This window comes from Polypterus senegalus, chromosome 3, assembly GCF_016835505.1.
Source record: "Polypterus senegalus isolate Bchr_013 chromosome 3, ASM1683550v1, whole genome shotgun sequence".
In the NCBI taxonomy this organism is placed as follows: domain Eukaryota; kingdom Metazoa; phylum Chordata; class Cladistia; order Polypteriformes; family Polypteridae; genus Polypterus; species Polypterus senegalus.
The window spans coordinates 23,273,786-23,289,134 of record NC_053156.1 but is presented as its reverse complement, the minus strand read 5'-3'; the positions used below and the strand labels follow the sequence as shown (position 1 = coordinate 23,289,134).

The 15,349-nt window shown below is 39.4% G+C and overlaps 1 protein-coding gene across 1 annotated transcript in view; it reads right to left on the bottom strand.

The window, feature by feature from the left end:
- Positions 1 to 213: 213 nt before the first annotated feature.
- The window catches only part of racgap1 (Rac GTPase activating protein 1), a 73,141-nt gene continuing 58,005 nt past the window's right edge, over positions 214 to 15,349 (bottom strand). The window contains exons 14-17 of the mRNA XM_039746784.1: positions 12,656 to 12,788; positions 1,640 to 1,766; positions 1,407 to 1,515; positions 214 to 1,310 (exon numbers count right to left, since the gene is read on the bottom strand). Coding sequence (XP_039602718.1) covers positions 1,238 to 1,310; positions 1,407 to 1,515; positions 1,640 to 1,766; positions 12,656 to 12,788 — 442 coding nt within the window. The 3' untranslated portion in view covers positions 214 to 1,237. The remainder of the gene's footprint in view (positions 1,311 to 1,406; positions 1,516 to 1,639; positions 1,767 to 12,655; positions 12,789 to 15,349) is intronic.

The following is a 15,349-nucleotide window of genomic DNA, read 5'->3' as shown; positions in this document are numbered from 1 at the left end:
CTATCTTAAATGCAAAAACAGGCTAGGTAGTTTTTAAAATTTATAATAAATGCTTCACTTTAGAACACAATTTCTTGTGGCAAAGAATAACCGTGACTTGAAAAATACCACACTTACCCTTTAAAAGCTGTCTTTTTGCCATATGTTAAATTTCCCTGAAAACTGAATGAAGAAAAAAAATATATAATTATAAAAAAATACCATCAAAGAACGTGTGGTTTTAGTGTTTATATATAAGGGATGAAAAGCAACAGAAGTACACCAAGTCATGTAAACACTGAAATGAACACTTATAAAATGGCATCAAGTATGCCAAAGTTACAAAGTGCTGATGGAAAAAAGAGGAAGAGAAAATAAATAAAATACCACTCACTGGCTTGAAACCTGCAGGTCTGCTGTTCAGAGCTGCTCGGCAGCATACTAGCTACAAAACATTTTGTAAAAAAAGAAAATAAAACCCACTAATGTCTTTTTCATCATCAGCTAAATAACTCCTCACAATAGTGTCCCACTCTTCCAACATGAACATGAAATGACTGCAGGTTTCCCATAATCCATCTTAAATTTTTTTTTTTTTTTAAAATATCCTCGTATTGAACTTACAAATGTCACTTCATCCTCTAATCCCAAATGGTGTTGCATGCGTACACGAAGCAGGATTATCTATTAAGAGTATAATAAGTTATCTGAATAAAGCAATAAAACTGAACAGGAGGGTGCTGAAAAGCACCAAACTTTTCTTATAAAAGACGATAAAAATAACAAATTTAACCAGGGGAGTATCTGCAATAGCCTCCCTCCATTAATCCAGCCACAAATGATGCTGCTGAAATATTTACACCACTATTTATATTCGAAATGATGTGCCCCACTAGCAGTGTAGTGCTATAATTGCCTGCACTTTCTTGTGTTCTCCAGTTGGGGGCAGATGGAGACCACCTAGATGATCTTTGTGAACTTTTTTCATGATACAGCCATGCTTGTTAATTTACTTGCAACACTTTGGTTACCGCTGTAATAAAAAAAAGGGTAATTTTGGAAAGCCTGAATTAACATTTAAGAACAGTAAAAGCAGCAATAGTTGTTAAAAAAAAAAAGGCCTCCTATTTAGTTAGGGGCTTTGGTAATGGGTGTAGGTTGTCAAGATATTTCACAACCAAATTAAAAACAAATTAAAAACACAAATGCTTCTGTTGATTGGCAGAACATGCCTCAGATGCCAGTCCTTAGCTGCTCATCACTTAAGTTGTGGCGAAGCAAAGAAAGGTCCCTGACGGAAGTTGGTGGCAGACTTGCTCTTGCTTCCAAACCTGTAATGCAAGTGAATGAAGCGATTAACTTCTCTAGCGAGGACATGATGAGAAAAGCAGCGAGTTACGGGTAAAAAAAACTTTGGCCTGACTCACTTTGGAGTTGTTCTGCTTAGTGTGCTTTTCACTCTCTGTGAAATCGAACTGGAAGACGGCGTTTTAGACATTTGGTGCTCTGGAGTGGTCAGCGGCCCAAGCATACTCACTGAAGGAGAAACAGCAGGAGACCATTCAAGAAAAAACACCCACTATGCTATCTTGTGCTCTAATGATGAGAGTTAGCCTCTCCTCCTTGAACTCAGCTCCACAGAAACATCACTGCCTCTCACCTTTAACATCAGGAGTGGAGTAAGCATTGGAGTTTTCAATGATATTGCCTGGGTTCATGTTTTCCTGCTCCACCATCATGTACTGGTTCCAGTATTCAGCTGGAAGGCAAAGCAGACGTTCCATCACCTATAACCAAAAAAAAAAAGAGAAAGTCACAACAGATCAATGTGATTCTCAAAAGGAAGTTACTAAAATACTGCCTGCACAGAGCATGTTTAAATAAAGCAAAAATGATTATAGTAAGAGACACATTGCCATTAGTCCCCCTCAAAGCGCCTACCCTTGCTTTGAATACGCTTATCCCATCGTTCATGCCACTTTCTGAAGCAGTTGTCCTGACTCAATTCAACACGTTTACCTTTCATGGTCATTTTGATTTTGGGAAAGAGTCAGAAGTCGCATGGTGCCAAATGTGATGAATAAGGTGGACGAGGACACACAGTAACATTTTTATTTGACAGAAATCGTCGTACCAGAAGCAATGTGTGATATGGAGATGTCATGGTGGAGGATGAAAGCGTCTGCCCGTTTCTCAGGTCGTTTTCTACTCACATTTCCTAAATGCTCTTACAAGCCCTTACAATATTCAGAGTTCACTGTAGTGTTCCCAGGTACAAACCCAGCTTGCACAATTCTTTTAAGGTCATAAAACACATTCATTATCATCTTGATGTTGGATCTCGATTGACACGCAGGACATCGAGGCAGCCATGACAGCACAATTAAAGACACTCATGAAAGAGGACTTCCAGAACTGCTTCAGAAAGCAGCAAGGATGATGGGATAAGTGTGTTTGAAGTGAGAGGGATTAATGGCAATGTGTCTCACTGTACTCATTTTTTAAAAACATTCACTGTATTTTTTTGATCGCACCTTGTACTTCTCGAACTGCTCCCAAACAAGGCCTGCCGAGGGGTTGCATTCTGCACTATAATGAGAGGTTGAAAAGCCTTTCCCCCAATTTCAAGTAAATGTACCATCAAAATTAACATGTCAAAATGGTTGATAGTGACAACTGTGTAAAACCGGAATTAAGACCGCACTGACAATTTCGTACAGCATTTCAAGTGAGAGTAAGCCATACAGCTTGCACTTAGCAGCATGAGTTAGTCAGACAATGAGCTCTATGAACAAAAAGGAAATATAAAAAGTTTGAAGAATATGAACTGAACCAGAAACAAAAACATACAGCACCTCCGCTTTGAGCAGCATTACAAATTAAGATGGAGTTGATCCAGCTTCATGGCGGTGGCTTAACCTCATTTTGGCAGCAAAAGCAATCCACAGACAATACCTAATAACTAAATGTTTTCTTTTTAATGTAAATATTGATTACTTTCATTTGTATAGAAAAAATAAATGCAAGCAGGACTTTCAGTACTCCTGCATCAATACTGTTCCACACAAGACTTCTGTGTTTCGCCCAGCAAAGCATACATGCTGCAAGAGGCCAGAATTGTAGACGCGTACAGCTGGGTTTGCATTTTAAACAAGACAGCAATTGGGCTCGACATGATGACAAAATGATTAAGCAGTCCATTTACTGAAACCCAGCCTTCAGAACTGGAATGCAGGAGGCTGGAGATGAATATCCAAAATATGGCCAAACATAATTTCATAGTGCCGTGTTCTACAGATTGTGAAACAGATGATATACAAGATTTAAAAATAGACCCTCACTTGTGATCTACAGTGGCCAAACAGGATGCAAAAGCATGATTGTGAGGGTGGGATTTAAAGGGGTTCAAGTAATAGTTTAAGAGAGGCATGCCGATCACAAGCACAAGTGCATGTTTCAAATGGGGATATCAAGATGGCTTTCCTACTATTGGCACAAGCAGTTCAAACTGATATACATATAATAAATTATAAACAAAAGACAAATCTTGACTAATAAATCACAGATTTTTTCTAGTAGACTGAAACCGTACAATCTGAAAGCAGTAAATATTCATTAAATGTGCCAAGTCTATACATTATGTGACTGAATAGCCACTACTTTTAGACTGATGATATGGACTTGTCTTATTTAATGAATATCTACTGCTTTGAGATTGCACAGTTTCAGTCTATTATAAGAAATATACAATGTCAAAATTTTTCTTTTGTTTATTTTAATAACAGAATTACAGCATGCATATTACTAAACTGCTTGTGCCAAAAGCATCCATTTATTCTCAGCAACTCTATTAATTCCAGTTTTATACTTTCCCATCATCATTTCTGAGCAATAAAAGGAGGTGTTAAGTATGGGTAATATTTTTAACATTAACTGAAAAGGCCATAATAGATGAGAAGCAGCTGTTTCTGTCGAGTATATTTACGTGAATGTATCATGTGGTTGTAAACCAGCACTGCAAGAAAAGGTACCCAAGCATGCCACTAAAACTGCATAAAAATATATGTATTATCATAAACACAAAAACCTAAATGATATAAAAATATGCTTGACTGAACGTTTACTATGATATGCATTATTTACTATCTGAAAATCTTTAATAATTTCAGATAAAAGAAACTTAATTCCAAAGTTTATATAATATTCTGGGAAAATAAACAGGAAATGGCATTATAAATTGGGCAACGCCTTCCTTAAACGTAACATATTTGTCACTCTTTTGTTGTCTGTACTGGTTGTATATTATTCAGCCTGTGAGAGCTTTGCATTCCTTTGTCCTTAAAATAATCCACTCACTGAGAAAATTCCTAGGACCACCATACAAATACTGGACAGAGCTTTCTTTTGCTCTCAAAACAGCCCCAGTTCTTCATTGCACAGATTCTAAGAGATGTTGCAAACATTCATTTGAGATTCTGGTCCATCTTGACATGATTGCATCACACAGTTTCTGCCGATTTGTCAGCTGCACTTTCATGCCGAAAGTCTCCTGTTCTAGAATATCCCAAAGGTGCTTCATTAAATTCACATCCAGTGTGGCCATAAAGGGGTGCACGTGGTCATATTTTCAAATAGGCTGTGGCATTCAAGTGATAATTTATTGGTACATTCCCCACACCATTATACCAACACCAGCCTGGACTATTGATACAAAGCAGGTTGGGTGCGTGGATTCATGCCGACGGCTCCAAATTCTGAACCCATCAATCAGTGTGCCTCAGAAAAATTGAGATTCGTCAGATTAAGCTACATTTTTCAGTCTTTAACAGTCCAATTTTGGTGAGGCAGTGCCCACTGCAGCTTTAGCTTTCTGTTCGTGGCTGACAGTGGAACCTCATGTAGTCATCTGTTGTAGTCCATCTGCCCCAAGGTTCAACATGTTGTGCATTTTGAGATGCTTTCTGCTCACCACATTTGTACAGAGTGGTTATCTGAGTTAACACAGTCTGTTAGCATTCTGGCCATTCTCCTCTAACTTCTCTCAGCAACAAAGTGTTTCCAACCACAGAACTGCCACCAACTATATGCTTTTTGTACCATTCTCTGTAAACTCTTGAGATTGTTGTGTGTGAAAATCCCAAGAGATCAGCAGTTACAGAAATACTCAAATCAGCCCAATCTGGCACCAACAATTATGTCACCATCAAAATCATCAAGGTCACATTTTTCCCCATCTGATGTTTGATGTGAACATCAGCTTCAGCTTCAGCTCCTGACCTGTATCGATGCGATTTTATTTATTATACTGCTGACATATGATTGGGTAATTGCATGGATAAGGAGGTGTGCAGGTGTTGAGGTAAGCTTGCGATGCAAGGGTCTCTTTTTGTCTCTCCACCTCACTCTCTGATATCATGGCAACACTGCCCAAAGTACACTTTTTAAAGACATACCTGACATATTTTTATGGTTTTAGTATACAATGTTGGGCACTGGTGTTGAATTCAATGCTCATAGGAGGACCTAAACCTTAGACATTTTTAAAGTGTCCCGTTTTATCAGGGTTCAAAACATGCTGCATACAGCCTGCGATGACTATTACTTTTTTATATACAGATTGTATCTGTACATAATTTAGCTGGATAACATTTACACCTGGCATTTAAAAATGCCCTTAGTGTTCACTCATGTTTAATAGAAACCGTCTGCACATAATGACGAAAAATGAAAAGGTTCCATTGCACAATGCCATACAGAACTGTACTGTTTTAGCACAATGCCAAAGATGTGACAGTATCATGTTGGAGATTGGAGTGTGACCTCACTCGTGCCACTCCATCCACTTTTTAAAGCTACACAGCAGTCAGAGCTGGCTACAAGTCCCACTACTGCCAATGCCCCTTTAATGTTTTCCTGACATGGGATGATAGAAAGTGCATTTGCATTCGTATTAAATATGAGAGCTATTTGTTTCTGACCAGCTACAAATGTGATCTGAGATACCCATCACTAGCACATTTACACTTTTTTTTTTTTTTAAACCATAAAGTGGTCCGGTTGTGACACATGTTAACGATGATGTAAATGGATGTACTTTGCTCTAGCTACAAATTTTTGCCTGTGTCTTGACTGCCGCTCTCACTCTAATTTACGAGCCACTCAATGCTGATTTCGGTCCTGTAGCTACTATTGGCTTTTTTTTTTCAGGTTTTGATAAAGAGGCAAGACTGTTTCAAGAGACATGCAATGCAGAATATATAATTGTGACTAAGAGAGAGGTAGAAGAAAATGTAGAGGTAGCGGTTTTCTGATATATTCTCCCCTGTGCTAGGCATATAAAATGTTAGTTTTGGCCTTGAGTATTTTGCATATAGGATGTACATGATGGGATGAATCCTCTGTATTAAAATTGTGGATGTCCGTTACCATATTAGGCAAGTAAAATGTTATTTACAATACAACCTTTTTGGTATAGTGTTCAACAAGAGCAGACAGTGTTAAAATAATAATTCTCTATTAAAATTATATTAGTATAGATTATATCAATACACAAAAAATAAGGTAGAAACTTAAAAACAGGATGGTTAAATGGAATACGCTAGTGAATAATGCAAAAATGCATACAACAGAGAAATGTACATAGGTAGTGTTGAATTGGAACTAAAATTTTGGCTTTGGTGTCAATACCAGCTTCCAGAACTTACTATTGGTACAGAAACATTTAACAGATGCTTCCATAATAATTGCCTCATACAAGGTAAAACCTCACTGTCTTGCTGCACGCCACTGTTCCCTTTTTTGAATTTTCCAGTGCGTTTTGGGGAGCAGAGGAATAGAGTGCCGAGCACAAGGTCTTTTAATCCAAGTGTTTACTTCCAGCACCAAAGTACTGAACTGCTGGTACTGCACTGTTTCAGTATCGGTGAACCACAAAATCCTATTAGTACAGATGGGATTTTTAGTTGAAAGGGCATAACTTCAGCTTAAAAACAAATTGTAATGCCAAAATTAACAAGATGCGATAAAGATTGGTACTTATCCTCCATATTTCTGTAATGCCACAGAAAATCACCCAATTCAATTCTAGTTTCACTATTTTCCCTATCAGCATCTGCTTCAATAGTACTATATGGCAGAGAGCCAGACTTTGAGACAGCAGGCAGTGACATACACAAACTGCCTTCTCCCATTGCCAATTTTGTGCTGTTCAAAGGGCAGCAGCAAAATGTTCATTTGTGCTACCATAACTAAAATGCAATTACGTACTTACAGTTTAGTGCCGCACTTCCTTGCGAGGTCTGATATATTACATACGCTCCTTAACTAGGTTTTATTTACTTAAAATATTGAAAACTAGATGCCCAAGGGCCCAAAGTAAAATTGAGAGATAGCATTGAAATTATTATAAAACTTGAAAAATTCAGTAACCCTGTGTAGGTGAAGAATGGACATCTCCACTAGTTGGATTAATGCTGGTATAACTGTCCAGGACACACACTTGTGCTTAAGCTTTAAGCAACTAGCATGCTTATGTACAGAACAGCCAGACACAATAGGATAAACTACCAAATGCATCAAAACCACACAGACAAGGGAAATTAAACAAGCTTATGCAGGCGTCTCTCTCTCTCTTTTTTTTTATATAAATGTGGAAAATGCAGGAACCAACCTTGGGTGGCATCATTAAGACATACTTTTTGAGTGGGAAATGGTTGCAAAGGTGCATGGGAAAGGAATATAATTTGTCATTCTTCAGCTGCTCCATGGTCAAAACATGGTACTTGCAACTTACCTGCAGTACGGAATTAACATGATAAATTATCCCCTTTGCAGATGCAGCCATTATGTTAACATTTAACCCAAATAAAAACAAGCAGCTCCCCATGTTACTGTTAACTTCATCCTGTGTACTGTTTCTATAAATATTTAATGACAGTACTGATGAGTTTCTTTTTCTGTATAATGTTCAATCTGCTCATGCTAAAATCAAAGTGCATTCAGCTATTTGGAGACAACAGCAGGCAGAAATAAGGAACTCCTGAGCAAGGCTAATCTCTTTCCCATTTAATCGTTCCCCTATAAGATCCATCATACCTGAAGTGCTTGAGGGTCGACAGCTGTCTCTAACAATGCAAGAGAAATGGTCAATTTGGTAGTGTGTTGAATTGTGAAGCTACCTTTCACAAACAAATTGCCTTTATTTTGATTTATTCTGACAAAAGCTTTGTGTTTGCTCTTGCTCTCTACACCAGATGCAGAAAACAGATCAACGTAATTACCAGGCACTGCTCTTTAGACAACATCTTTCATTTTATGAATTTGAATATCTTTATTTGTATTGACTACAGTAAGATACTGAAATCCTGCCTTGTGGCAACTAACAATTAATATTGTTCAGATGTCAGCAGCAACGAATACAATCTTTTTAGAATATGTTAAAAATTAAGAGACAGGCTATGATGTACTTTTCAGCTAAAGATTAATTCTTCAAGTATACTGGTAATGAAATACACTGGAACTTAAAAGTTCTCTCTTTTTTTTTTTGGAAGGCAAATTTTACCCCTTCAGCAAAACATTATTGGACAAAAATAGAGCTCTGAAATTTACTGAAACATTTCTGAAGCAATGCCGGGTAGTCAAATAATCTAAATCATTAATGTAACAGACCACTTCACAAAATGGCATTTAATAGACATTGTGAAATGATTAAATGCCAGATTTTATTTTGTTCACATCTGGGTGTATATGTATAAACACATGCGCACACAAATCACTTTAACAGGATGTGTCCACTGTACAAGGTGCTTACTCAAATAACTTAACTAAACACTTTTTACCCAAGGCAGTGGTTATCCAGTTACTGTTCACTTGGCCAAGGCATGTAATCCATATTACCTCTAAACCTAATGCTCTTGCACTTGGCATTAGTTCTATAATCTAAACCCTGCAAAATATCAATGGTGAACCACTTAGTGTGCACACCAAGCAAGGAATGCATTTCAGCCAGTCTAGCTAACATTTACAGAAACAAATAATCCATCAAGACTGTAATGGCGGATCATGTAGCACCTTCTTCAATGGTGGTCATCCGAGACAAGCAGGGAGGGTACAGACACAGTATAAATGAACAAGCACTAGATGAGGCACACCTGAACATTGACTGCACATATATGTATGCAAAGGTCAGTATCAGACATACAGTCCTTTCAGAACGTGTTCAGGCCTCCTCACGTTTTTCATATTTGTTGTGTTGTTGCCTTATACTAAAACTAGCTGTGTAAGCCCGTGCTGTAAATACCATGGGGTCCTGGAAAGGATTGAAATCGTCAGGGAAAAAAAAAGAAAAAACCTTAAATGTAAAGATGTCAGGTAATTGGAAGGAACTACTTTGGGTGTCTTTCTTTGTGCATCAGTGACTGTCTTTCTTCTGAGGTTTCCTTTTGCCGATGTTCTCCTCCTGCTTCTGTATTAGCCGCCAAGTGAGTGACTCTTTGGTGGTTTTGCTTTGCTGACGTACTGGCATCGCTTGTGTATCCTCGGAGATGGAGCCCTTTCCCCGACTCAACCTCCACCTTCCAATGCGTAGTTTATATACAAGATTGTTTAAATTAATTTTTTCCTTCATCAAACACTCAATATCAATGAATGAGAATTTGAAAAAGGGATACTAATAACTTCTGCAAACTGATTAAAAGTAAAACTAGATATCACATTGACACAAGTATTCAGACCTTTGCTGTGACATTTGAAAACTAGCTCAGGTAATCATCACTGAGATGTTTGGAGTTGTAGCAAGAAGGCTATTTTGTGCCAATATAATCTGTGAAGTTTGTAAGAGTTGTACAGGACATGTATGAGGGAAGTGTGACCGTGGTGAGATCTGCAGTAGGAGTGACGGATGCATTCAAGGTGGAGGTGGGATTACATCAGAGATCGGCTCTGAGCCCTTTCTTATTTGCAATGGTGATGGACAGGTTAACAGATGAGATTAGACATGAGTCCCCATGGACTATGATATTTGCTGATGACATTGTGATCTGTAGAGTAGGGAGCAGGTTGAGGAGACCCTGGAGAAATGGAAATCTGTTCTAGAAAGGAGAGGAATGAAGATCAGTAGGACCACCAAGACAGAATAAATGTGTGTAAATAAGAGGGAGGTCAGTGGAATGGTGAGGATGCAAGCAGTAGTGTTGGCGAAAGTGGATGAGTTTAAATACTTGAGATCAACAGTACAGAGTAATGGGGATTGTGAAAGAGAGGTGAAAAAGAAAGAGTGCAGGCAGGGTGGAATGGGTTGAAATTATCATCTGGAGTGATTTGCGACAGATGGATATCAGCAAGAGTGAAAAGAAAGGTCTACAGGGCGGTAGTGAGACCAGCTGTGTTATATGGGTTGGAGACGCTGGTACTGACCAGAAAACAGGAGACAGAGCTGGAGGTAGAAAAGTTAAAGATGCTAAGATTTGCATTGGGTGTGACAAGGATGGATAGGATTAGAAATGAGGACATTAGAGGGTCAGCCATGGTTGGAAGACAAATTCAGAGAGGCGAGATTGCGTTGGTTTAGTCATGTGCAGAGCAGAGATGTTGAATATATTGGGAGAAGGATGCTAAGGATGGAGCTGCCAGGCAAGAGAAAAATAGGAAGGCCTAAGAGAAGGGTTATGGATGTGGTTAGAGAAGACATGCAGGTGATGGGTGTAACAGAATAAGATGCAGAGGACAGAAAGATATGGAAGGAGATGATTCTCTGTGGCGACCCCTAACGGGAGCAGCCGAAAGAAGAAGATAATCTGTGAAATTTATTTCAAAGCAATACAATTCAGCTGAGAGAGACAGAGAGATTGCCAGAGAGATGGACAAATGACAACTAGAAGGCACAGTCTAGAGAGATGGACAGAAAACACGTGAAGTACACACAAGCAGGTTATTTTATAAGTGCTGACATATGCTTGACCAATATGGTTAAAAACCACAGTCTGTGATAAATGATCAGAACAGGTGAAGGTATTAATAACCAGACACTTCATCTGGTAGTTGCCCATATCTGAAAAGAATCTTATGAATATGTAAATATGTGAGTAGTAACAATTGATGAGGATCCAGCCTAAAGTCAGAAGTGCCTTTTCATGCTGCTAAGATTCACGCTGGATGGGACATCTGGTTGTCAGTATTCCTCCACTTGGCTGTAATGTCCCTTGGCTTCTCTCCAGTCTGAATATGTATGTATACCCGATTATACATTGAATTATTGGAAATTAATGTAATATTTTAAAGCAAGTTAAACACTGTACATCTTTTTGTACCATATTTCTCTCTTGTAATTTTTTCCGTCATGGTTATAAAAGGGATGATATTGTGCATTAAGAAACACATCCCAGAAGAAATGATCGCCCCAAGGTGGATGTAGGGAGTCCACCTGTGGTCAATTTAATTGACACGACTGATTAGGAAAGACACACACCTGTTTATTGAGGGTCCAACTGTTAAGCACAAACCAAACTATGAGGTCAGAGCTTACAGACTGGATTGTGTTGAGGCAGAGGGGGATATTCAAAATGGCTGCATTATCGAATGTTCCCAAGAGCAGCCTCCATAATTCTTAAATGGAAAACGTTTGGAACAACCATGACTCTTTCTAGAACTAGCTGCTAGGAAAAAATGAGCCATCATGAGAGAAGGTTGTTAGCAAGTGAGGTCACCAAGAGGCCATTGGCTACTCTGGCTGAGCTCCTGAGAACCTATGTAGAGATGGGAAAATCTTCCAGAATGGCAACCACCACTGCAACAGTCCACAAATATGGACTTTATGGCAGTGTGGCCAGACAATGCATGAAAGCATGCTTGGAGCTTGCAAAAAAGAAAGTAAAGGACTCTCAGACTTTGAGAAACACGATTCTCTGTTCTGATGAAACTAAGATTGAACTGTTTGAACTCAATATTAAGAGTCACATCTGAAGGAAACAAGGCACTGCTCATCACCTGTGCAATACGATTCCAACAGTACAGTGTGTTAGTGGCAGCATCATGAAGGTCTGGAAGTCTAATCAGGGTTGAGGGAAAGCTGAATAAACCAAAGTAATCAAAATAAAGAGATATGTTTAATGAAAACCTGCTCCAGAGCACCCTTGGACTATGCACTGGATGAAAGGTTCACTTTTTCCCACAAGGACAACACAGCCGTGGCTTAGTGACAACTGAGAATTTCTTTGAGTTGCCCAGCAAGACCCCAGACTTGAATCCAAATCGAGAGATTTGAAAATGAATGTCAAGTCACAGTCTCCATCCAACCTGACAGAGTTTGAGAGAATCTGCAGAGAATAACTGCAGGAAAAAAAAAAAAATCCAGGTGAGTGAAGCTTCTTGCAGTAAACGTAAGACAACACTAAGCTGGAATCACTGTCAAAGGTGCTTCAGTGAAGTACCGAGTAGAGAGAGTCTGAATGCTTGTGTCAGTAAGATTTCAGTGTTTTATTTCTAATAAATTTGCAAAATTCCTGAAATGCTGCCTTTTCTTTATCATTCCGGTTTATTGAGTGTGGTTCAATGAGGAAAAATTTTAAACAATTTTACCATAAGGCAGAAATAGAACAAAATGTGTAAAAAGTGAAGGGGTCTGAATACTTTCTGAATGTAATGGAAATACAACTTTATTATGCGCACATGGCAATGTTACCTTTGGCTGCCTTCTCGTGTCTTGCAGTAGAGTCACAGGGTCAGGATCAGGGACAGCATGGCCAACTAGCGTAGGTCCAAACACCTTAGACAGATTTGAAATATCCATTTTGGTCTCTGGATTCAGAGCCACTCTAGACAGAGGGATGAAATAGAGAAACACACAGAAATCCCAGTTAAACACCACATTCAGGGAGACAAGTTTTCCTTCAAAGCCCAGTTTCAAAAATATACTTGCCCCGAAGACAATGTTAATTATTCAAGCTTCACTGGTGATTTAGGAATCTCAATATAGCAGAATTGTCTTCTGTACATCATTAAGTTTATAATTTGTGTATCATTAAATGTAAATTAGTAAAAGAAAAAACAAACAACCCTTAAAACAGGATTATATAAAAATAAAGAAAACAGAATTCAGGAAGAAGTCATGTTACTTCAAAAAAACTAAACAGTATGTAAAAATTGGGGGTTCAAAGCCACTTATGGGAAGACTCTGAAAAGCATTACACAGTATTCTAGCCAAACAAAATAAACCACATGTGCACACCACATTTCAAAGCTGTTTGTGTATCCTGCAATAATCCCACAAGTCAATCAATAGAAATAAAGGCATTTTAACATAACAGAGGATGGCTTCTCTTAAATAAACCATATATTTCCATTTTGTCTGCTCTCTTTCATTAGTAAAATATGAAATTTGAGCAGGTAAATGCCAGGTCAGCAGCGTTTTTTTACTAAACATTCCACCTATTTTGAGCCACATAGTTGATTTGAGCTGCCCTGTGGGACATCCTGAGGGTTCGAGGGATCCCCTCGAGGTTACTGAATATCATGACTGGCCTGTACACTGGTAATGCGAGTGCTGTGCAGAGTGGAGGCAGAACATCTGTGCCTTTCCCCAGTTGATTATGGGGTTCGTCAGGGGTGTGTTTTGCTCCTACTCTGTTCAATGCTTATATGGACTGGGTGTTGGTCAAGGTCATGGAGTCCAGCAGCTGTGGGACATCTGTTGGTGAAGAAAGATTCATGGATCTAGACTTTGCTGATGATCCTGTGATCTTCGCGGAGTCAATGGAGGCTCTGATCGGGGCAATCGAGAGACTGAGCGAGGAGTCAGAGTGTCTGGGCTTGCGAGTGTCCTGGTTAACAACCAAGATCCAGGCTTTTAATGACCTCTTGGGCACAGCCATTAGCAGTGTGTCCGTCTGTGGAGAGAATGTCGACTGCATTGAGAGGTTTACTTAACTTGGTATTGACATTCATGTCTCTGGTTACTCTTCCTATGAAGTCAGTAGACAGATTTGGAGAGCTTGGGTCATGAGGTCGCTAGAAAGGGTTGTGTGGCACTCCTGATATCTATGCAAAAAGACGAAGGTCCATGTCTTTAGAGTCCTGGTGCTTCCCGTCTTGCTATATGGTTGCGAGACATGGACGCTATCCAGTGACCTGAGACCAAGACTGGACTCCTGTCGTACTGTGTTTCTCCGGAAAATCCTTGGGTACTGTTGGTTTCAATTTGTGTCGAAGGAGCGGTTGCTCATGGAGTCCCGAATGAGGCACATTACCTGCATTGTGAGGGAGTGTCAGTTACCGCACTACGTACATGTGGCGCGTTCAAGGGGGTGATAGAGCTCGTATGATCCTCATTGTTGCAGACCCAAGTGGCTGGACCAGGCCAAGGGGTCGCCCACGTAACACCTGGCTGCGGCAGATAGACGGTCATTTCTGGAGAGTGGGATTGGACCGCGCGTCTGCCTTTGCTAACCAAGATTCCGAGTTGTTTCGTCGTGTAGTGGGTGCGGCAACACACTGTACCAGTGCCTGCTCCCCAACCTGACTTGATGGTTGAAGTCGTCCTAGAAAAGTTACAGAATGCTAGTGTACGGATAATGAAGTTTTACAGCTCAAGTGTCATGTGCTCAGTTACCATAAACAGACATTGTCTGCAGCACTACCTGCATATGTTAGTTTTTTAAACAGTGCTTGTCCAGTCTCTCAAGGGACCGCTTTTCGTTGGAATGTATGCTGCTGCTGCTGCTCACTGTTTCACGTAGGGACCACTTCTCAATCACATGTCACTGAATCATACTGTGCCATATCACATTATTGCTCACAGTTTCACATGGAAACCTCCCTCCCCCACGCTGTTTGACTGAATGTCACTGTGCCACTATGTTGTTTTGAGTAGACCAGTTTTTGACTTGCATGCCAAAAATATGCTGTTTAGGTTGATTGGACACCAGATTGGTGCCTTTGTGAATGGTTTAGGTGTATGGGTGTGCCTTGCCCAGGGCTGCCAGGAAAGACATTCCCCACCCCCAGCACTAGAAGAAGCTGGTATGAAAATGTATGTACATACTTAGTTTATTTCAGATTTGATATGTAAGAAAAAAGCAACAACAAAAATAAATCGAAAAAAAAAACCACAATCTTTTTGGGGCAACAACAACAGAAGGCATAAGGTGTGTGAATTAAAGCACAAAAACCACAATCTACAGGGTGGTCCAGATCTAATTATGCAGATCCAGATTGTCTGGATGACGTCGATTTATGCGGGGATGATTCCAGTTCGACACAAAGACGATTCTTCATGTTGTCATTTCGCACACTTCTCGATGGTCCGGGATTTTTTGGGTGATTTTCTATGTAATAAACTTATTAAGTTATAGCGTAATGAAAATTATTAGATCTGGAC